We start from the raw sequence: 23,312 nt of genomic DNA, 5'->3' as shown, positions 1-23,312 counted from the left end.
ACAAATTTGTGTTCTGTGGCTTTGAATTAAATAGTGTGTTCTATATTTAATGGACATCGTTGCGGAAGGCTAGTCGCAATTAGGCGCAAAATTTATTAATTATTTTTTTTAAGTTTTATCTTTACCGTGCAATACGTGTTTCGATAGTATTGTCGGTATAATTTTTCTTGACGCATTTAAATGAAGACTAGATGGTACTGCAATTAAACACAATTTTTATTGTTATTGGGCAAATTAGGAAAATAAATTGTAGAGGCCTACAAGAACACAATTTTTTTAAAAAGCTCTTTATGTTTTAATTGGGAAATATTTTTTCTTAGTTTTTACCCCCTTAGCATTTTGATAAAACTAAACTAATTGCACCGTATCGTTAAATTGTAATTAGGGCAATTTAAACAAATCGCCTTAATAAATCGAAACATCAGTTCAAAATTTTGGATTTTTTGCTGTACTTGTTGAGAAGAATTAAAATAGAATTTACTCCATTTCCTTGCACTCATTCTTTGTTTCGTTTTGTTTGTTTTGTTTTTACCAACATTTAAAAAATTCTCATTGAAGCATTTTAGAAATTTTACCGAAATTGAAATGTTGCCAAAAATTCACTAATAAAATTATCGCGAAAATCGCTTTAAAAACATTTAAAGCAAATTGAAACATGTACCGTGCACGTCCATCACAGTTGCGAAATTAGATTTAACATTTCGGTCGGCGACATCCGCTATCGCCAAAAAATGATGCGAGAGAACGCGCGACGACGCAGTTGGTCGAAAAAAAGCGAATAACGTTTTCTTTGTGTTGTTGGGCAATATACGGGAGGAAAGAGCGCATCGGCAGTCAGCAGGCCATGCGCGGCGATGTTTAGCGGAATCTCATTAAAAATTTCTTTCGGGGCGCAAAAGTAGGTTAGGAGAAAGTTAACGTTTCGCGTGGAATCCGCGCAACCGACTCAGTGCAACGTTCGCGGCGTTCGAGGTGTGGCGGTTAGCATCGGTGATCGCCGATATACGCGATATACTAGCGTCCAGTCCGCCGAAAAGGTAAGCGCTGTTGATATTTGCTCGGTTCTAGCGCCTTTGGTCGCTGCGCGACAGGAAATCGCAGTAGTATGCGCAGACAACAGATCGTTACTACACATTTTACTGTCCAAAAAGATGGACTGAATAACTAAACTTCGTTTAATTATTCATAGCGAACATATTGGGATCACGAAATATTGCAATAGTTGAAAATTTTACGTCTTTTTTATGATTTTCTACCAGCAAGCAGAAACAAATTAATTAAATTTTTTATCAATAAAATAAAAGAATTGCAATAAGGAATCCATTGAATTATTAAAATCTGTGAAAACGATTAATTGGAATTTTTAAATTGTCACAAATGAAGTTCAAAAACACATGCTACGGCAGTTAGAAATTCAAATTTAACTAGGGAGCGTGATTAATAATAATTTTTATTTTCTTATTAATAATGTTTATATTATTGATGCGGAGGATGACTTTAATATCGTATAGCTGAGGGGGAAATTAAAAGCTAATATTTTTGAAGTTTTTGTTATCTAACCGGAAAACAAGATAGAGTTGATATAATTTTGTTATTACTCGATGATATTATCTACGTATTAACACTTCCTCGTCGAATCGCTTGAATAGCGTATTTTATGTGTCTCACTTTTTGTTGGTTTTATCTCTACTTTTAGAGCTGATTTGCCTGCCGAGGAGCAATCAAACAACGAACGAATCCAAAATTATAAGCGGGTCGTAATGAAATCGTTTACATTTTCCATAGTCTGGCGACGTTGCCAAATCGCGTAATTTTCGGACACATGCGACCGCATTTTCGAAATGAAATAAAAAATATTGCAGGTAATCTTCGGGCGCCGCTGTCGACCTCCGTAAATAAACGCGCTTCAAATGTGGGTCGAATTGGTACCGGTTGTGCGCGAGGCGAAAGAAGAAGAAAGCATTTTACTTTCTTCGGTGCCGGCGTCACTTTCACAACCTTAACATTGAAACGTACCGTGTCTAAGCCACCGAAAATTGGTGGTCGAAAAATTATGCATTCAATAAACGGCAACTGCAAAATTTTCTACAGTAATACAGTCCACAGAATGTCATTCCACATTATATACATATATTAAATATATTTGTTTAAGTGTGAATTTAAAGCACATATCACACAGTGACAGGTGTTTCTGTTTGTTTGTTTTTTTAATCGAAATTATATTTTAGTGTTTGGTTTGAATTTACAGTCTAAAAAAATGGTTAGGATCGTCTTGGTTCTGTGATATTCGTTTTTCTTTTTAATTTATACCGCGGTTTTGATTTGTTTGGCAGTTTAGTCCTTTAACAAAAAGCTATTTCCGGCCAAACGCTGTATCTTTTAGAAGGAGAGAAGGAAAGAAACAATCAAAAGCTGCAACAATTATTTTATTTTCGATTACGGCAAATCTGTTTAGCTGGGGAAAGAACCAGTTTTTGGTTAGTTCGGACTCAATTCCTTCTTAACGATAGAGTACCACCTGACAAAGTCGCGGAAACTTGCAATGGTTCGTGCGACGTCCCCTTTGCACGCCATCTATTACCGTGCAATTGAGTTATCGTCGCTAAAAGTCAGACAACGCATCGATGAGAAAAGCCTGCTCATCTGACCACAAGCATTCAATTTGATTTGATTTTTCAATCATTTATACTAAGCTGTTTTTTTTTTACTTTTTCGAACGGAGTGTTGTGAATTTTTTAGTTTTAAGGCCAATTAATCACGTTTCCGGACATTATCACGATTGAAATTCGCCGGACGTGCGATTTTTATCGTTCGGCACGACCTCGCTGGATATCAAAATCGCGCCCGCACATCCGATCCTCATTATCGACTCCTAATACGTTGCTAATCGAGTCGCCTATAATAAACCTGACAAAACGCTTCGGCGTCGACTTGATTGATTCGTTTGTTTCGTAGTTTTTATCGCACTCGCATAAACAATGGGTTCGGGTGGTCAATCGAACAACGACGAGTACGTTTCGACGTTGCCGGAGTCGGAAAAGAAGAGGGCCCTAGACGAACTGAGGGAGGATGATAACATCCGAGACCAGAGTCTCGAACAGATGAGGGAATGGATCAACAAACATCCGAACATAAAAAAGTGTCGTACCGGTGAGTAATTAGAGGCGTGAGATCCCGCGGCAATACTTCGTTTAGCAAATTAGGTTTAGTTAGTTGTGTTTGTTACTCATTTAAATGGGAGAATGGTGTGTTCCCATTGGGATGTTATTTTAATTGCTATATTTACCCCTATAATTCTTGCCAACATCGTCTACATATATTATTTAATAATAAAACAATATTTTCTTTGTAATAATCCAACTTCTTAGGCGCATACGAATTGAATTAATTAGAAATTCAAAATAATTAAGTCTTCTTTTCACATAAAATGTATATTACATATACATTACATTTAAAATAAAAATTGTTAGTCACAAAAAGCAATATATGGTTTTTCAGAAGTGCAATGGGTATTTATGTGTATTTTATAAATAAAAAATAAGTCAGTATATTTTAGTCTTGTTTACCTAATAATTTATTGGTCGGAAAAAAAGTGTCAGAAGTGAAAAAATACACACTGCTTTTTCTGACCAACAAATTATTAGGTAAATAATATTGACTTATTATTTATTACAAATGATTATTGAGAATTATTTGATAATGATAAGGTATATGTGATAGAAAAATAAATAAGAACTAAAAGTTCAGATTTAAATGAACATTTGATAAAGACACGGTATTGTCGAAACAATTGTCATGTCATAATACATAATTTCGTGAAAATCTGAACTTTTAGTTCTTATTTATTTTGATAAATGGATTTTCATCAAGTAAAAGCCACCTCAGTTCAATATATGTGATAGAAATGATAAAATCAAATTCATATTTATATGTTTTATTTATTAGATAATTAGATGAGTTAGCAATTTACTTATCCGCAGAAAAAGTTCCTTTTGCCCGATATGTTCTATACCGGAACCATAATATGCAGTTTTGATTAAAATTTATGAAATTTAATAGTCAAATAGTCAAAATATGTGACAACTGCTTAGTTTAGAGAAGGATAAACGACTGAAACCATTTTAAAGAGTCCCCCTTAAAAAACTATTACTATGATACTTACAAAACTTCTGGATTCCTCTTGCGTCGGTTTTTGGTGAGTCGAACTCGTTCCAGAAGTTTTGTAAAAAGTTTTACAGTAGCCTGTAAACTTCACAATTTTCTAATTGTGATCGATATCGATTACAGTCTTGGGTAAATTGATATATTATATTACAGCTACAACAGTATCATATCCAGGTCGACGTGTAATAACAGCCGTAAACGGTTAAATCGGTCGAGGCAATATTTTAAGTCTTAAATACGAAGTCGTTTATATTTCGTTAGGCCGTATTGATTGGGAGTCTGCAAAATTCGATGGCGCATTTTAAACTGTTTGAGAAAATGGTATCGTTCCATATATTATGTACGCAGAGGCGGGGTTGGTATCGAGAGAAAGTCGGACTCTTCGGGTTATTAATTGCGAGTTTTTAAATGCTACGCGCGCAATTTTGCAGGTTATGTTACTTTTTTTGCAATGGCACGTCGTCGGTTTCGATGAACGTCGGTTCACATGTGGGCCGCCTTTTTCTGTGTTATTAACTTGATTATTGTTGGACGTATAATATATCTAACCCAGATCGCGAAAATAATGACGTTATATATTACGCATCTGTATAAGCTTGCGTGCCCGTTGGCCCAGATATTCAACGCCAAAGAAAATAATTTTAAAAACGCATGTATTTTGAAATGCATGTATTTTTTTACTAGAAATTCGAAATTATAATAATTAAATATACCTGCAATTATTTATGGCGCATGGTGTAACATATACCACGCGGACCACAGAGGTCCATCCAACTATATATCTATGGGGTGGACCGCAATGAATGTGCTAAAAGCAATCCTATATTAAACTCGTGAAAATATTGATGTCGAGCCAAGCATGCTTTAGTAAAATGTTACACATTGTTGCTCAACGTGCGGGCGTGCGGCTGTTAAAGTTTAGTTGTCGAATAAATTAATAATTTGCAATATATTTTTATTTTGGTTAGTTTGCTATAAATTATGTTCCAAACAATTTTGGAAATTTTCGTTGTCTTTTGCACTTCAAAATAATTACTTTATTTCGATCTGACAACGCTGCAGTTCAAATTTGCTAACAAATAAACTTTTAACCATAACCAACGAAGCTTGTTATTTTATAGTAAATTCCTTTCTAGAAAGATTAAGTTTGTCGAGGAGCGGAGGCAAACATTTTAATACTCCAACGTTTTTGGCATATCAAAATGCTTTTAGATGATATAAAGACCATAAGAGCATTAAAATTGATGCGCCTCAGGCAGCTGTGACATTTTTTGCCATTTTATTGATAAACAGCTATTTCAACACATTTACAATGTTTTTTCTTTGAACATTTAATCGGCTTTGACGATGATTTGTCGAAAGTGGGATTTTAAATGACAGATTGGATAGGTTGAGAGCATGTTTTGACTCGCGCATGCAAGGCAAGGTCTTTAGACACTAGCTAACTTACTAGCTATATAATAGACACTATTAACAAAACAATTATGCAAACTAATAGTACCAGAAGGTAAAATCGATCGTCACCGCACGTTTAATGCAAAAGCAAGGAGATATAAAGGTGATGAAAAATTAGAAGAAAAAATAATGTCGGTTTGTAGTCAGATACAAGGAATAAAAACAAGTGTTCCTATTTAATAATTTTTAGTTTGCCTATTTAGCTGCAAAATTTAACCCAATTAACGTCAATGAATAAATTTAAATAATTGCAATTGGAATGATGCACCCTCCCTCTCCTTCTCGCAGATTCTGCGTTCCTGCTGCGTTTCCTGCGAACGAAAAAATTCAGCGTGCCTCTCGCGTGCGAGATGCTCGAACGCTACTTGACCATAAGGCAACTTTACCCGCAGTGGTTCCGGAACCTGGACTGCGAGGACCCGGACCTGGCCGATATCATCGATGCTGGATACCTGGTGCCCCTACTCGATAGGGACCACGGCCGAATGGTAAAACCAATTACGTAATAAATAGAGACTCTGCTAGTTATTCGTAAAATGCTTTAACCAAACCTATACGAACGGTGGTTACATTCCGTTATCACTCTTTTCAAGGTAGAATTATTTTACATGTTGTTCATGGACACGTCACTGTTTCCATGACAAGTATTTCTAGAACGCCCTTTACGCCCGTTTTCGCAGAATAGAAAATCCAACTGGCGCAAGAACGACCTTATTTCTTTTCTTTCTACAAATTTTTCAGTATTCACCATTAAAACCATTGCTAAACTATACCGGTAAACAAAAAAATCGGTAATTTAACTGTTCTGTTTGTTTTTTGGTTTTAATTCAAAAGTTTCGTTCCAATTTACGTGTTTTTGAGTTTCTGTGGGTGTCGTGCGGACCATCTACCATGATAGAAATATATCAATAAAATCCAAAATCTGATAGATTAAAATTTTTATGCATCGCAAATTTTGCTTGTCGGGTTTTCTTTAGATATACAGTAAAATTATTTTTTTTCTTAAAAATCGCAAAGTTGCGTATATGTATTTACATATGTATATATTTAATTCATATACTATATAATATTCTATAATTTAAAAAATAAAAACTTAAAATCATTCCAATGTTATAAAAATATAAAACTACATACTAGCTTTTAATACGTAAATGTACACGTGTATTAATTACATGTATAACTTATACAATGCACGTCAACGCTATCTTTTACTCTCTGCTGATCTGATGGTACGTCCTTGCTGTATCAGGAAGTTTCAACTTCAGGATTCTCGGTCTACCTACGCATGCAAAAATTTGCTGCTGTTTGAAGGATACACATTTATCTAGACAATTTAATATTTTACATTTTTTTGCTGTGAGTTAATGTTTTGTGAGATCTTTTGTTTGGAGTCATTGTGAACGGAACGGAAAATATGGGTCTCACAAACGAATAAAAAGAATGCAAACATTTAAAATTTTTGAAAATGTCAGGTTCATAGTGCAATTCGGATCACTGGAGTGTCCGTTTAGTTAGTTTAGTACGTTAGTGTCTGAACTAATACTCTACATACAAAATTTCTTATGTCTTTGTGTGTGTCTTTGTGTTTTGATGCAGTAACAGGCATAACCGAATAGGCAAATAACTGCACCTTAGACGCAAGTTCTCAAATTCGAGATCCCTGTATTAAAAAAAAAATAATGGGCGCAGATTCTGTTCAGCTGCGCTGGCAAGTTCGACCCGCACAAATTCACCTCCGCGCACATGGTCAAGGTGCACAGTCTTGTTACCGAGGCGCTCATGGATGATGAAATCAACCAAATCAACGGGTACACGTACATCAACGACGAGAGCGGCTTCCAGATGGCGCACATATCGCTGTGGTCGCTGACCGACGTACGGAACATACTCAGGTGTATACAGGTAAGGGTTCGACATTTCCGCAACACAAAAAGTAATTTTCATTTTTCAGTTGCTTAGAAAGGAAAAATTTCCAAAATTAAACAAGTTACAGTTTTTATTTATCTCAAAAACCCCTGTTATCTTAAAAGAATCCACATATAATAGATTAGTATTATTTTTGCACCCATTATTTTGGCAATGTTTTACTTTATTCCTTATTTTAAGCGTGCACACATGATAAGAAAAAATTGTTTTTGTCTTTTTTTACGATAAAGTTCAACGCTATGTACGTTAATTTCGAAAGCAGTAACTATTTTGGGTTATAAATGTAAAGGAAAATTATTTGCTTCTGTTTCATTTATTTTATGTTTCTTTTATTCTAAATACTCCAAAAACACCTGATTTGACAACAACGACAAATGTTGTTTCTATGGTTCTTATTTAATTTATTCCTTTTCAGTTTTATGAAATGTTATTTTTTTTTTCTTTTTGAGTTTTTTTCTTTAGCTATTTTTTCAGCACCCTGTACCTACTGAGGTGTTCGTGAACACACTGCGGCGTTTCTTTAATTCACTTTATGTACTTACTTGTTTTTGAGGCACCCCTATACACACAGTTCATCCGGTGGACGGTGGATGAGGAAGTGACGTTTTTCTACTACTCTGGAATAGCAAGCGCAGTGTCGGATTAAGATGTGCCGATAATAACTACATTATTTGTCGACGTTTTTTAATTGTTGTTTTGCTGTTTTATCCGTGATTATATAATATAAAATTTTTAATTTGATTATTAACTATAGAGTGTAAGGAATGAGAAAAATGTTTCACTCTAGGTAAGTCGTTATTTACAATATGGTGTTCAGAAAACATTTATTTTAATAGATGGAGAGGAGGTGTGTGTCTTGTCTCAAATAGGAAATTTAACGACTAAAATTTATCATATACATTAAAGTAACAAATATCAGTTTATGTTTGCAAATAAAAAACATAATAGAACAAAAGAGAAAGTTTCTTACTCTCAGATTTAATCTCGAAAACAAGTAATTTTGAAGAAAACAATAGGAAAAACTATCAATATAGTAGCACAGTGTTGCCACGTTTTCTTCTGAAAGGCGGAGCTGAGAGACGCAAACCGTTTACTTAAGGTCGCGGAGCGATGTTGCCAAGCCGGTAGATTTAACTTCTTTTTAAAGTTTAAGATCGTATTTGTGAACGAACTCCTGCGAATCTCCTTACTTGGCTTTAATATTTTTGGCTTACATCGTTGCAGAACACCACGCCTATGAGGCACAAGGCCAACCATTTCCTCAACATATCGCCGAGCGCCATAAAGCTGATCGAATTCGCTGTGTCGCTGCTCAATGACAAACTGAGGAGCAGAATATTCGTGAGTGCCTCCTCCTCTCCTAGCTTCCTACTTTACGAACCTCGAAAAAAAAATGTCTTGCAGATGTACAAGTCCGTGGAAGAACTTCACGAGAAGATCGACAAGAAAATATTGCCCAAAGAGTACGGAGGCGAAGTGCCGATGGAGGACATGGTGCGCCAGTTCAAGGCCCTCCTTAAGGAAAAACGGGACGCCATATTGGCATTAGACGACATGTACATAGAAATCGACGAGAAGACCTGCCCTCTGGTGTCGGAAATGAACGAGGAACTCGGCATCGGTATAGATGGTAGCTTCAAGAAACTGACTGTCGACTAAATTTCTTTTGTCGCTCCACTCCCACTCTCTCTACTTCACGAACCTCCAGTCTAGCTTTAATTTAATTTTAAAAAGTTGCGTTTTTATATATATGTATATGTATATGTTATTTTTTTTTGTTTGTCGCCTGGTGGAATAAAGTTACCGATCGTTATACGCGTAAGACGTACGTCTGCGTAGTGTTAAACGTTAATGTTATCGTAAAATAAGCGGGCGTGTTTTCCTTCTTTGAATTCGCTGACTTTTTACTATTCTGTGATGTTTCATTTTTGATTTTTGGAAAATAAACGCGTTATTGGGTTTTCGTTTTTTATTGTACCTATTAGTTTCCATCGACTGCAAAACCTGAACATTTTAAATCTGTTAAAGATAGTACACATAGTGACATTAGCCAGTCAAGCACTCGATCATTATTCGGTTGATATACAGGGTGTTAATCGAATCTGGATCCCACCCCGACCCTGAATTGATATTTGGTTCGCTCCAAAAAAAGGCCCAACAGGACGACTAGCCCCAACCGAGCTCTCAAGTTGACGACAATTGCGATGAATATCAATAAAACGTTTCCAAATGAACGGAACATGTTTGCAGCTAATATTTAATGTTAATTTAATCTCTTACATGGTTATGGTACAAAACTTGTCATTTGGGCCTTGTGTAGCTCATGACCGGGCAAACGCAGAGGTTCAAATGAAATAATTGATATATCGCGGCAGAAAACGCCGCCGCCCAGGACGTAAATATTAGATTAAATAAAATAACAGTTCCAGTTACGACCTAAAGGGCCCCACAGACGCTCAGTTTTTTAATACAGGCTGCCTGTGGAAACCTAGTTTTTGCAGGCATATCGGTGCGTTTATTGAACGTCTGGCCGACTGCGCAGGCCGTTGGCCTGGCCTGAGCAAAATCAGACCGTGCTTGAATTTAGCCTGTGCAAACTTGGAAATCTGAGCGTGTGTGGGACTCGTTCAGTTGATTTGTTCAGTTTTCAGGTTTATTTAGAATCCAAAAATAGTGAGCAACAAAATGACGAATGTTAACAGTTTTTAAGCGAATTTATTGAGGTATACAAAAGCTTACCATGTTTATGGAAAATAAAGAGTAAAGAATACAGTGACAAATAAAAAGTCCGCAGCCTATGATGTATTGGTCGAAAACCTCAAAGAAGTTGATACGGGAGCAAATAGGGAAGCCGTGGTTAAAAAAATAGCTGTTAACCGCTCATGGCATGAAATTGATTATCTCATGCATGTGCCTTGCTTTTGTATTAAAGGAGAAACGAGTTTCAATAATTTCAAATAGGTTGTCTCGTCCATTCTTAGGTAGTTAAACCAATCCTGCTTCTCAAGTTTCAAATCAGCAAGCAAGTTGACATGGGAGTAATCATTTCTTTTGAGCAACCAATCTTTGGTCCGTTTGCTTCTTTGAACCAACCATTCCTTTTTTTTTTCTTTTTCTTTATTGCACGGGCAAGCACAATCCAATATAATCGAATTTTCTTTTACTAAGTATAGAAAAACCGTGCCAAAACTAATGAGTGTGAATTTACCCAGTTGGCTGTATAGAAAGAACTGTGCTAAAAAACTGCGTGTGTGTGGGACAGGCAATAGTACAGTTAAACTGCACAAATTGGCCTGCACAGTTGGCCTGTGTTATAAAACCGAGCATCTGTGGTTGCCTTAAAACACGTAAGTGACCGCGAAGAGATCACTTTCATCCACCCCAAGTCACAGAGTATATATTTTGTCAAACATCATGGTCACAGCCCAGTAGTTATTTTTCATATGTGTACTATGAACGATTATCATTCATATTAACAAAGCTAACCAACAATACCGTGTAACTGTGGTGTTGTTGTGACACAGGTTATGTTTACAAATTGCATCGATATCAATTAATTAGTAACAAGGAACAAAAATCGTAGATTGTGACAAGAGATGAGAGCTGGTTCAATAGCCGCACATATTACAACTCACCCGATGTAATTTAATTTCGCTTAAAGTTGTCAGTAATTTCTGACTCTATACTTATAACAGGTTGCACCATAAACACTAACAAATTACAACTGAGAGCTTATTCAATCGGCGCAAAAGAATCAAAAAAGAATATGGAATCCATTAAATTACATGAATAAGAAATATTAAATAAATGCACTTTGCGGACTCTCGGTACAGTTAGGTTTGGTTAGTTTAAATCTGTCTGAGCAATAAAATTAAAGAATGGTTACGTAATTAAATTAAATCTAAGTGAATAAAACCTCTATTAAGATGCCAGCAAGGAAGTACGTTTTAAGTTAATTAATTTGCGAATGGAAAATTGCCGCGCCATCTATGTTTTAAAGGGTGGTTCCATTCGAGACCGGTGCAGTAAGGCTAAGCGCATCTCCCGATACCAATCGCGAAATTGTACGTATTAGCAATGTTCTCGCTAATCGGGAATCCTTTGTAGTGTTGATGAACAAAATAATAAGATCGCTTAATAAGTTTTTTTTTTCATATTTGGATGTCTTTAACTACTAGTCCCGAAATTTTGTTAAAGCCTAATACTGAAAAAAAAAACGAGTTTTAAGAATAAAATTAGCAATGTCCATCCGCTGAAACAGTTTGTTTCATATTTTGTCTAAACCTGATATTTAAATTGTTTTATTTGCAAGTGATTCCTAAAAAAATCCGAGCCACTTCGGACATTTCCAGGATTTTACCGCACGGGTTTGGGAACAATCGGAGATATTTTCCACGCTTTGAATTTTGACGTCAATTCTGACAGTCATGTCAGTGAATGTATTCGTGTTTTGCGAAAATGTACCTAAAAACTAACGGTCGTAGAAAAAGTATAGTATGCAACACATTCGGTAAACTTTTTAACTCACTCGTTTATTAAACACTCGCTCCGCTCGTGTCAAATAAACTCGTGAGTCAAATGCCGTTGACGGCAACCGTTGCATAATATACTATTTTCTACTCCCGTCTGTAAAATGCGTAATTACATCGATCTAGTGTGCGGGAAGCGTCACTTTACCACGTCAGTTTCGTTTCCCACCAATCCGAGCCACTTCGGACATTTCCGGGCATTTTAACGCAGGGGTTTGGGAGCAATCGGATCTTTTCGGATATTTTACCGCACGGTTTGCATTTTGACGGTCATTTCAGCAAATGTGTTGGTGTTGTTTTGCAAAAATGTACCCAAAAACTAATACACAGAAAAATGTTATGTAATATAAAGTTTCCCACATACATTTTTCATACAGTTCACATGAACTTTAATGGCTTTTCCAGACCAATTGTACGATTGAAGGTTAGAACTTGGGTTTTCTTGCTTATACGATCATTAAAATTTAATCCTCTTAAAAGCTCGATCCTTGGATGGTTTTTCTTCCAATGACAGTCTTTTTCTTTAAATAAACTACTTAATGATCAATTGTAAAAGTTAAATAAACAAAATAAGGTTTTAAAATTGCGTTTATTCCGTTGTTTATATGACATATTCAGTAATACACCTCTCTCTGTCTAACGTACCCAGTTAAAAAGAGACTATTTTAATTGGTTAAATTGTGTTATTTTCGTGACGGTCGTAGAAAAAGTATACTAGGCAACACGTTCGGTAAACTACTAAATATACTAATTCTATTCAACAGATGGCGCATTTCCGCAAGTATTAACGTTCCCTGTATGATGCACAGCCCGCGAGCGAAAAAGTTAGAACGGTGCATTAGTGGTCGTTTACGAAAAAAACACTCAGCTGCACTACAAGTCTTCTTTATTTATAAAAATGTTTGCCGGTTAAAAAAAAAACTATCCTATCAAATTAATAACTCTTACGCAAAAATACGAAACATTAAAGCGCGCATGGCTATGGAGACCGCGCCTACAAACACGAAACTCAAACTCATCCTTGAACTCCCTCCCGTAGCGATGATACCGAATACCAGCACATTATTCTCCACCTTGCTGGTATTAAAACTGATACCCAACGTTTCGTTGACCCTACTCTCGAGATAGGTCGCGTTCGAAACTGGCCTCAAATCGCCCCTCAAACTAGTGGGCCGGAAGAAAGTGTCCGGGCGGTTCTCGAAGTTGCCCCACACCGTGATTTGGCTAAACTTGGTGGTGAAGGTGCGCCTGATTCCACAAGTGTCAGCGTCGTCTCGCTCGCACCCTATCAGGGCGCATAGCTGCACATTAACATCAAGTTCGCCGATATTCTTCCTGCCGTTGAACGCTAATAACCTTCAAACGGTAAATCCATAGATAAAAAATTTCGGTTTGGTTAATGTTTTTTGTTAGTAAGTACAATTACATGACAATTATGCAATACACATTACGCTTATGTTATTATTCTGTGATCCCTTTTTTTTATTTCTTTACAAATTAGATTGTAGTATGGTATATAGTTTGCCAACGATATACCATTTTTACAACCTTTTATGGTTTTGACTTCGGAATGGGTTTCAGACCCACCTGTTGCAAAGCCCACCTTCATTTCAAGTTGAATTTGCCCATTATTAAAAACACATTAGAAAGCTTAAACTGATTTCCAATTTAAGGGTTTACCATAATTTAGAAAATTTTGAAAATTCCTACAAAAGAAGCAGTTATTGAAGGTTCTTAAGAAGTATGATATGGACAAGTTGGCCATGGAGTGAGGAATCAAAATTGCCCGTCCGTCATATCACTGCAATTTTAATCCGATAGAACTAATATGGGGATAGCTGAAACCCAGTTTAAGAAGAAACGACACCTCGCCGAAATTTAGCAATAGAATTAATTAGTCAAGTCAAATCAAGTCAAATATCTGCTTTTACTTGGGAAAAATAATACAGTAAGAATTGATATTTCACTGCATGGACTAATAATAATCGAAGAAAGTCTACACAAATATATGCACGAAATACTGAAGTACGGTTCTTGAACGTAATTGTGGAATTGCGAATCTATTTATTGAGGGTTACAAAGAGAAACCCAAGCGAGGTAGGCCTGCCTTCATAAAAAATTGCCACAGTTAAATACCGGATTATGGCGTACAAACGGTATATCGTCGGCGAACTTTACTATGTATGTCATCGTGTGCGTGTGATCACCCTCGTTTAAAATCCTGTCTTAGAACTTATAATAAACAGCAGGCCATTTTATGTCTAACTCTTTTATTTGAATAATTTTAACAGAAGTTACGCATTTCAGCTATGCTAGATCGCTCTTAGAATCCTCGGTACTTATCCGTACTTATAGTAGCTAGGTACTAGCCACACCGTTCTACTAGCCACCACATTAATCTTAATCATTGCCATCTCTTTCAACTTCAAAATTAATTACTGTCTGTATTGGAGAGCAATGTCACATATTTTTATTTTAAGAAGTAAAAAAAAGGATGCATTCTTGTTCTCAATGTATGTTTCGCACAACGTAAGTTCATATTTTAAGACAAAATGAAACATTTCCTATTTTAGCTCTCATTTCTAGCTGAATTTCATTAATTTGGCGTCCCTGTTAAATTTTTTTTTTAAATTAAATATCTAAAATATAAATCTTGCTTTATTCTAATTTTTCGCCGGTGATTGAAAAATTTAAACATCAGTTTTGGTGGTTTACATATTTACATACATATCGCTTACATATTTAAGAGTGTGTCTATTTTTTAAAATTATTATACAGAGTGTTTCATAATAATATCCTGGCCGTTGGGGGTGTAAATCTTTGAATTATTTTCAGAAAAAAAAAACAATTTTATAAATTCTGCTCGACTTACTTGTAAAATTCCGACGAATTCGCCTGGTTGACGACGACGTTGAAACTGCAGCAGAAGGAACCGCGGCAAACCTGCTCAGTCACGTTGTTGCCGTTTAGGGACAAATCGGGCGACTTGAGGGTGTACGACGAGGAATCGAAATCTCGCAGGGTCTGGAGACCGGCCAGCTCATCGGTCGTTTCGTTTCTCAGTATCCCGAAACCGAACGGATTCTGCGAAAAAAACAACTTTCCGTTTGTAAAACAAGGCCAAAAAATGTTCATAGACCGCAGAATATTCGCGATGGTGGCGTTGCTAATGCAGGGTGCGGCAAAAAGGTAGGCAGGATTTCAAATAGTGGTTGTTCGGTTTGTAAAACCGGCAACACTGTGTACGCAATTTTCAGTTATCGACTTGGCTTGGAGCGGGTGCATCGTGCTTTCGTTGTCAAGGAGTTTATTAGAAATGGGGAATCTGTAATAGCGACGCAGCGTAACCAGTTTGATGTTGGTCGGCATGGCGCGATTCCGGATGAAAGAACAATTCGTCGGTGGGTTTTACACTTCAGGGAAACAGGTTCTGCGCTTAACCGGAAATCTTCTTGCCGACCAAGGACAGTAAGAACACCGGAAAATGTGAATGCAGGAAGAGTTTCCGTACAACAGTCTCCAAGGCGTTCAGCTCGTAAGCATGCAGCTGCTTTGGGAATTCCCGATAGAAGAGTTCGAAGAATTTTACACAACTCACTCCAAATGCATCCGTACAAAATGATGGTAGTGCAGGAATTAAGCGCAAGAGATTTTGAAACCCGTACAAATTTATGCCGGGATATTCTTCAAAACATTCCCAGAGGCGCTGTATTCATGTGTTGCGATGAAGCTCACTTTCACCTCTCGGATGCCGTAAATAAGCAAAATTTCCGTTATTAGTCAGCAAATAGTCTACAGGAACGCAAATAGTCTACAGGAACTTCATGAGCGACCTCTTCACAGTCCAAAAGTCACCGTCTGGTGTGCAATCTCGGAGTTCGGCGTGTGGGGTCCTTACTTTTTCGAATAAGATGGAATAACGGTAACAGTCAACGGAAATCGATATTTTGATATGCTTAACAATTTCCTGCGTCCAAAAATGAACGAGTTGAAGAACGATCAAAGAGAACATCTTCGGTTCCAGCTACATCGCACACAACGCGTCGTTCACTAAATCTTCTTCAAGAAATGTTCCTAAACAAACTGGTATCTTTACGGGGTGATCTTGGCATATAGAGTTTTCACACATCGTCCGTGGACTTTGGAAGAATTAAATAAGACAAGAAATTGCCTGAATTCCCCAAGAAATGATCCATCGGGTAATGATGCATTTTCGGGAGAACCTACAAGAGTGCATCGACAATAATGGCCGTCATTTAAAAGACATCATTTTTAAAAAATAACGTTCCTAATTTAAAAAAAAATGTTTGCTTTATGTAGTTTGGTTTTTATGAACATCCCAAATATTACCTATCATTTTGCCGAACCCTGTAGTAAACAAACTTGGCACATGTTATGTTATCTGCAATAAACAAATTGTGGTTTTGTGATCAATTTTTGTGGTGTGGTTTGTCGAAAATCACGCAAGAACATCTTGCGACGAAATCCTTTTTTAGTTTTGTAGAAGGCTAAGCATTATTGAATGCAAGCAATTGAGTTTAGAGAACTTCTCTGAAACTAGCGAAAGGATTAATTAAATATTGTAAAAGGCTACAAATCGCATTGTAAAGGTGGTTTGTCGGTAAGTTGCAAATATATTGCTAAAGTGTCCTAGGTAGGTTTAAACAATAACATGCCGGATTGCCCCAAAATCTAATCCCGACATCGTAATTCTACAGATAATGAACACAAATGAATATCAGGAAAATATTCAAGATTCTCCTACAGACGGATATGGTCAACTTAAAATCCTACGTCATCTATGGAACGCAACCTCAAATCTGTTATTAAGGCTTCTTCTCTATCAGACTCGGTGAAGAAGTCTGTCACCCCTCATGATTCTAAAATTCCTCGCCTGTACGGCTCCCTAAGATTGACAAACCAGGATTACCCCTTCTAGCTATTGTCAGCACCATTGGTTCTCCAACATATTCTCTAGTAAATTATCTAGCTTATTTACTAAAACCTTTTACAGGGAAAACTCATCGATTCGTACTTAATTCCTTTCACTTCAATCAACAATTAAAAATCATTACATTAGATACACAAGATATTTTAGTTAGTTTCGAAGTAGAATCCCTCTTTACTAAAGACCCTATTCGTGAAACTCTCAACATCATTTCAGAGATATTAAAATCCGAGAATCTGGAATCAGACCTTTTCACCTTAAATAAAAAGTGCTTGTCTGGAACAAATATTTTTCTTATGATGGTCAATTTTTTGAACAAACGTCGCCTTTGCGAAGAAAGCTCTCGACACCTTCCATCTAAAACCAAAATTATGGAAACCCTACGTCGATGTTAATTTTGTTATTTGGCCTTATGGTCAAGAATCCTTAGTAGATTTTCTTAGACATTTAAACTCTATACATCCTAACATACGTGTTACCATTGAATTAGAAACTAATAATAATCTTAATCTCCCATTCTTAGATATTCTTATCAATAGAAAATCAGACCTAAAATTGGGTCATTGTGTTTACAAAAAACCTACGCACACAGACCGATACCTTAATGCATGGTCACACCACCATCCGGCCCAAAAATCATCAAAACTATCTCAGCTCAAATCATTGAACCCAGAATTAAAACACCTTACCTCTGCTCTTCTCTCTAATAATGTCAACATTAAAGATAATAATAATAATAGCAATGAGCCCGAAAGTAATGCCACACTTGCCATTGTCGGCCTTCCTTACATTCAAAACATCACTGACCACATATCAAAATGTCTAAAAAAATATAAGGTCAATGCGACACAGAATACATTGGCGAGACCGGTTCAAAGGGCATGAAAGAGCCTTAAGACATCAACAATCTACAGAAATCTATAAGCAACCTAACAATCTTAACCACGACTCGGATCTTCACCCGTCACCAATATGGGAATCAGTCATCAGAGACAGTGTTTATGCCCCTCATTTAGCATCCGCCCCTCAAATAATATAAAAGCAGGCACAAAGTAAAATGCAAGCCAGTTTCAACAGGATGATGTCCGAAACGTTAGCAAGTTCGACTCAAAAACAAGCGATGCAGGAGGAATCCCGACGTTTTGTAAATAGTAAAGAATAAAATATCAAAAACTATTATAAGGATAATTGTTATTTAATGTTTCCTCGAGTGAAATACATCAACTTGAAACTGGTAAACTTCTAAACTGAATCGTGAACGTGTTTGGTAAAACAAGCTAGTGTTTTAAGCATTATAAACCATACAACGCAAACATGAAACTTATACGAAAACTGCCGCCATTCCAAAGTATATTGTAAAATCGTCAATAACGTGGTAAGCATTCGTCAATCTAAACGAAGGTAACATACGGCGTTGCCGGACCTCTGTCAAAATCTTAAAGCGCCAAGATTTTTTACGACTTACGAAATTCCTGGGTTTTACGATCGACTCGACGTTGGCGAACAACAAGGTGGTAGAGGGGGAGCCAGTGATAACTTGACGAAGGATGGTGCCGTCCCTTCTGTAAATACCGCTGCCGCTGCCGGCCCCCGACGGCCTGTTGAGGTTTGCGGCCAGCAAGTTGATTCCGTTGGCAGCCGCGTAACCCGCTTGCACCTGCAACGCTGTAAACACGCCATCATTTACCCATAATTCAATAAATTTCGTGTGCGTTGATTAGAACTAGGACACTTACACGTGAAAAACGGCAGTTCCGATGACCACGCGGCAGTGAAAATGACGTCAGTGACTGTGCCGTTGCGGAGTACCGTTTGGGCGGGGTCGCGGAACAAAATGTCGTTGCACGTGATGAGACCGAATGTACCGAAATCGGTATCGAACACGACCGTCTCGTTACCGGGCGTCAGCTTAGGTTCGAAATACAGATTCAACTTGCGGTACCTGATGATTAGAGTTATGTAAAAAACATCTTTTTTATTATTAGGGATATCAATCCAATATTATGGATATACCCGTTTTAGAGTGAAATAATTAGATTAACGATATAAAAAAAATTCATATTTCGCATAAAATGAAGCTTTAGTACATATTTTTAGTTGTTGTACATAAAGTGATTATTTTCTACTTTCGAGCATAAAATCGCATATTTTTAACCTTTTCATTAGTGTATGGGATTTTCCAAACGGATAAGATTAAAAATGAAATGTATCTGCAATATTGTGGACCTTCTATTTATAGCTTTCAAATCATGTTAAGCCCTCGTTCTTTTTCTTGACGCTTTTATCTAATGTGATTTTAACAGCCTCTTCTGAAAATTATCACTGATGGTGCTTGTGATTGAATGAAACACACCCCACACCTCATATGTACTTCTGAATTTTTCCAAGCATTTTAAAAAAAGAGTGAACTATCATTGAACTCGAAATGCCGAAAATGAATTATCATTTGGTGTCTGCATGGAATCATCGATCAGTTGACATATATCAAAGCTGATTTAAGTTTTTTAAGTGGCTTTATTAAAAAATTAGAAACCGAACAAATGTGTTTGTTAGAGTCAATTTCAATAATAGAAGAGTGCGAACATTTGTTGAAAAAAGTTCCAAGCAGAATAGAGGAAAGTAATCTTGATAAATTTAATAGTGTAACGACAAAAAATGAAGGGTTTCAAAAGTTACTTAAAATTTCAAAAATTTTATCATTAGATGCGACTGTTGATAATGCTATTATTTAGAACCAGAACATCTTGCATCCTTTACTTCGGTCAACGTCGAAAGTACAACAGCATATTATGCGATAAAAGACAAAAATTAACCATAGAAAATTTAGAACAGCATTTAATTGTCAATTAATTAATAATAATATTATTAATTATTAATAATAATAGGTCTGATTGCAAAACTAAATAATTTTTATCATAATGCTGTAATATAGGTAATTAAGTATTATTATTTTTATGTCTAAAATCTGTAAATATAATATAATTGTTTGACTATCCTTTCCATGATTTTCAGTAAACAATATATGTAAAAATAAAGGGCATAAAAGTACAGAAATGGTAGAAAAAAGAATATATTTGACATATTCTTTGGAAAAAACAGTAAGTATTTTTTGTGCAGAAAAATCTGAACTCTACTGATGATAATCGTCAGACTAAATAGCAAATGCTCGCTTGGCTTACAAAAAAGTATGGTCCTGGTTTTTTCAGCTATCAGATTTTTTAATAAACTGCTTTTTATTATTTGTAATCTGCCCCGGTCGCGTACACAAGGGCCGTTAAGAATTTACTGATCAATAAAGGATTCTACGCTATGAGCAAATTTCTGCAATGTAATATTGCCTTGTAATTGTATTCTCTTTACTGATTTCATTTTTAATAGTTTCCATTGTATTTTATTTTTGTGTTTATTTATTATTTAAGTTATTATCCTTGTCCTATTTAAATTATCATCTTTATCAAAATCTGAAGTGGCTGTCTCTGGCGTAAAAGTGTAGGAAACGATGGGCTTACACATAAAAGTTAACTAGAGACAATTTAAAGCAGATAATTCGTTATTAATAATTACTGATTCAAACTGGAAGATGTAGTGAGAAACACCAAGTGCGGTAGAGTTGGGTGCTGCCTCCGTTCCTGTTCAATCTGTATTCGGAGGCGATTTTTCAGGAGGCTTTATTGCTAATAACATACACGACCTACAACAACTAGTCAACAAGATAGGAGAACAGAGCAAACAATGGGCCTGAAAATCAACGCCAAAAAAACTAAGTTTATGATTATCTTTAGAAACCTAAATATGTTTGAAAATTCCACCATAACATTTAACCCAAAGCCCATAGAAAGAGCAGGTAAGTTTAAATGCCTGGGCATCTGGCTTTGCGAAGAATAGACATCAGAGAAGGAAATAACAGAAAAAAACAGGCTCGACAGGCCGAGATTTCGAAAGGTGCTTATCTGTTCCGATTTTGAGATTCGTTAAGTGCTACGTTTCGTCAGTGCTTCTTTACAGTTTAGAAGGTTGGACACAAATAAATTGGAGGCCTTCGAGATGTGACTGTGCAGAATCCTAAAAATACCTTGGACGGCTAAGCTAACAAACCAAGAGGTCCTAAGACGTGCCAACAAACAACGTGAACTATTCTCCAATTTTTACAACCTTTTATGGTTTTGACTTCGGAATGAGTCTGTTGAAGGGACTATTATTTTCAGCACGTGTACCAAAAGCCAGGGCTGTGTTTAAGATGTTAGGCGACTGTTGTATTTTAAGAGCAGGATTTAAAATTAAGAATGAAGAAAAATCCGTCAGGTTTCAGCATTTGTATGCACGGAGTACCGAAGTACGGTTGTAGAACGTCATTGTGGAATTGCCAATTACCAAAGTTAAATACCGGATCATGTCGTAAAAACGGTCTATAGGTTGGAGAACTCTAAAACGGCAAACTGGGACATATAATGCGAAATACGAAATACCACTTCTTGCATCTGCTGATCGAAGGCAAGATCGAGAGGAGAGGAAAGGAACAAAATACAGCAACGAGAGGCAATGACAAATGTTATCACAAACATCCATTAGTGGATGCGCAATGGAAGATTTTATGTTTTCCCACATTTTTTTACACTTTGCATCGGGTATCAATTGAATGTAAGGAGCCGCTATTCAAGCTGTGCTGTCTAACGAGAGAGAGGAATAAAAAAATAAGGTTCTATAATTATGGCCAATAGACCCTCTGGATCGCAGTGACGCACAGGTTAAAAGCTAACTCTGTCAAACTTTAACCCCGAAAGATAAAACCAAAACTTTAACCAGGATTAATACCAAGTTGGCGCTTTAAATAAGCTGAAAACTAACTATATAACACATACTTGGCAATTATGGCACCAGACGACCCGAACACTACGTTCGTATTGTAGTAGATGGTTTCGTTTATGTCGTCTCTGGTCCGATTCGCCCTTTCCAGAACATTGATCACCACATAGATCGAATGTTCGCTGGCAGCGTTCGAGAGCCTCGTCAAGTACTGGAAATTCAAAAAAATGGTCGCAATCAGGCTTGTATTTACGCGCCTTATATTTAGAGGTTTCGCCGCACTGTTTTAAAAATTGCTTGCTCGAATTTAATTATTGTTAGCTCAATAATACGTTCAATATTCGCGGTACACATTCAAAAATTGACAAATGACGTCAGCGTGGAAAATACGTGTATTAAAATTTTGTAATTCTCTGTTGACTCATAATAAATAAACAATAGAAGGCGATACCTCATTACCACTTAGTAAACAAAGCGAACCCAAATGTAAACTAACCAAATTCTAAATTCTAAATGCGAAAATCTTCAGTTTTCATATTTCGCTTATGTATGCGAGAAGAAGATAAAAATATTTCCAAGTTGCTGTTAAATTAAGATAATTCGTTTTATGAAATGTTATCCGACAGTTGTACTCACGTAGTCGACATCAGCCGAAGGAACTGTTCCAACGGGCGGTACTTGAATGGAATAGTTTTCCGGCTCCTGCACCAAACCCGTCAGACCGTATTCGGGAAATACGATTATCTGCGCACCTGCGATCTATAAAACAAAACAGTTGATTCATATCCGGTTCGAATTATAAAAATTAGTTGGTGCTTTTAGTAGTACCTTGGCCGAAGCAATTTGGTGTACGAATTCATTGACGTTTTCTTCCAAAGTGATATTCGGTTGCGTGCTGATGATTGAATGAAATTCGACTACGGCCGCCACGTAATCCTGAAACCGAAGACACCTCCTTAGTACTGTCTATTAATAAATTTCGTTTTTCTCTACGAAGTAGTTTTAAATTGATTGTTATTTTAAAATTACACCATATTGTGTGGTTATGATGTTAGTAAAGCTACCGATTGAAAGATGGCGGCGTAGGTCGATGATGCGCGTACCATCACTGCGAGAATTAAATTCATGACAAGTTAAGTAAATACATTAAATTTTACCGGATAGGCATTTTTTTAATTTCTTTAAAACGATAGTAGCTTAAACATCTAAAAACCACAAAAACGGATCTGTATTCTATTTTGTTTAATAAACAAATGGATGGCGTATGTTATAATCATATTTTTTGTCAACTTACCCCTTGGACGACTCTGAAAAGTGCCCCCAACAGCCCAAAGACAGTCGCGATCGTCCACATAGTTGGGTGTCCTGTTGCATGTGCCGCGAAAATTGCCGATTTGGACAAGGCGAGATTAAAAAATATCGTTGTAGCTTCGGTAACCAAACGTTCGAAATCTTGAGATAAGGTTTGTTTGCCGTCGATAACGATT

At 36.5% G+C, this 23,312-nt stretch overlaps 2 protein-coding genes across 2 annotated transcripts; one reads left to right on the top strand and one right to left on the bottom strand.

Moving 5' to 3' along the window:
- Positions 1-888: 888 nt before the first annotated feature.
- LOC132708027 (clavesin-2) lies at positions 889-9,499 on the top strand. The gene is made up of 6 exons (XM_060680127.1): positions 889-1,037; positions 2,956-3,150; positions 5,908-6,107; positions 7,309-7,521; positions 8,770-8,886; positions 8,950-9,499. The coding sequence occupies exons 2-6, from the start codon at positions 2,979-2,981 to the stop codon at positions 9,202-9,204; spliced, it is 957 nt and encodes a 318-aa protein (XP_060536110.1). The 5' UTR covers positions 889-1,037; positions 2,956-2,978; the 3' UTR covers positions 9,205-9,499.
- Positions 9,500-12,671: 3,172 nt separating this feature from the next.
- Positions 12,672-23,309, bottom strand: LOC132708178 (vanin-like protein 1). Its single transcript, XM_060680343.1, has 8 exons — positions 23,120-23,309; positions 22,654-22,761; positions 22,462-22,584; positions 21,882-22,036; positions 18,759-18,964; positions 18,488-18,687; positions 14,947-15,158; positions 12,672-13,430 (listed from the first exon to the last, which is right to left on the bottom strand). The coding sequence occupies exons 1-8, from the start codon at positions 23,177-23,179 to the stop codon at positions 13,019-13,021; spliced, it is 1,476 nt and encodes a 491-aa protein (XP_060536326.1). The 5' UTR covers positions 23,180-23,309; the 3' UTR covers positions 12,672-13,018.
- Positions 23,310-23,312: the final 3 nt, after the last annotated feature.

This window comes from Cylas formicarius, unplaced genomic scaffold (assembly GCF_029955315.1).
Source record: "Cylas formicarius isolate icCylForm1 unplaced genomic scaffold, icCylForm1.1 PGA_scaffold_10__41_contigs__length_53128322, whole genome shotgun sequence".
NCBI classification, from domain to species: domain Eukaryota; kingdom Metazoa; phylum Arthropoda; class Insecta; order Coleoptera; family Brentidae; genus Cylas; species Cylas formicarius.
The sequence above is the reverse complement of the archived record's forward strand: the minus strand, read 5'-3'. Positions and strand labels throughout refer to the sequence as shown.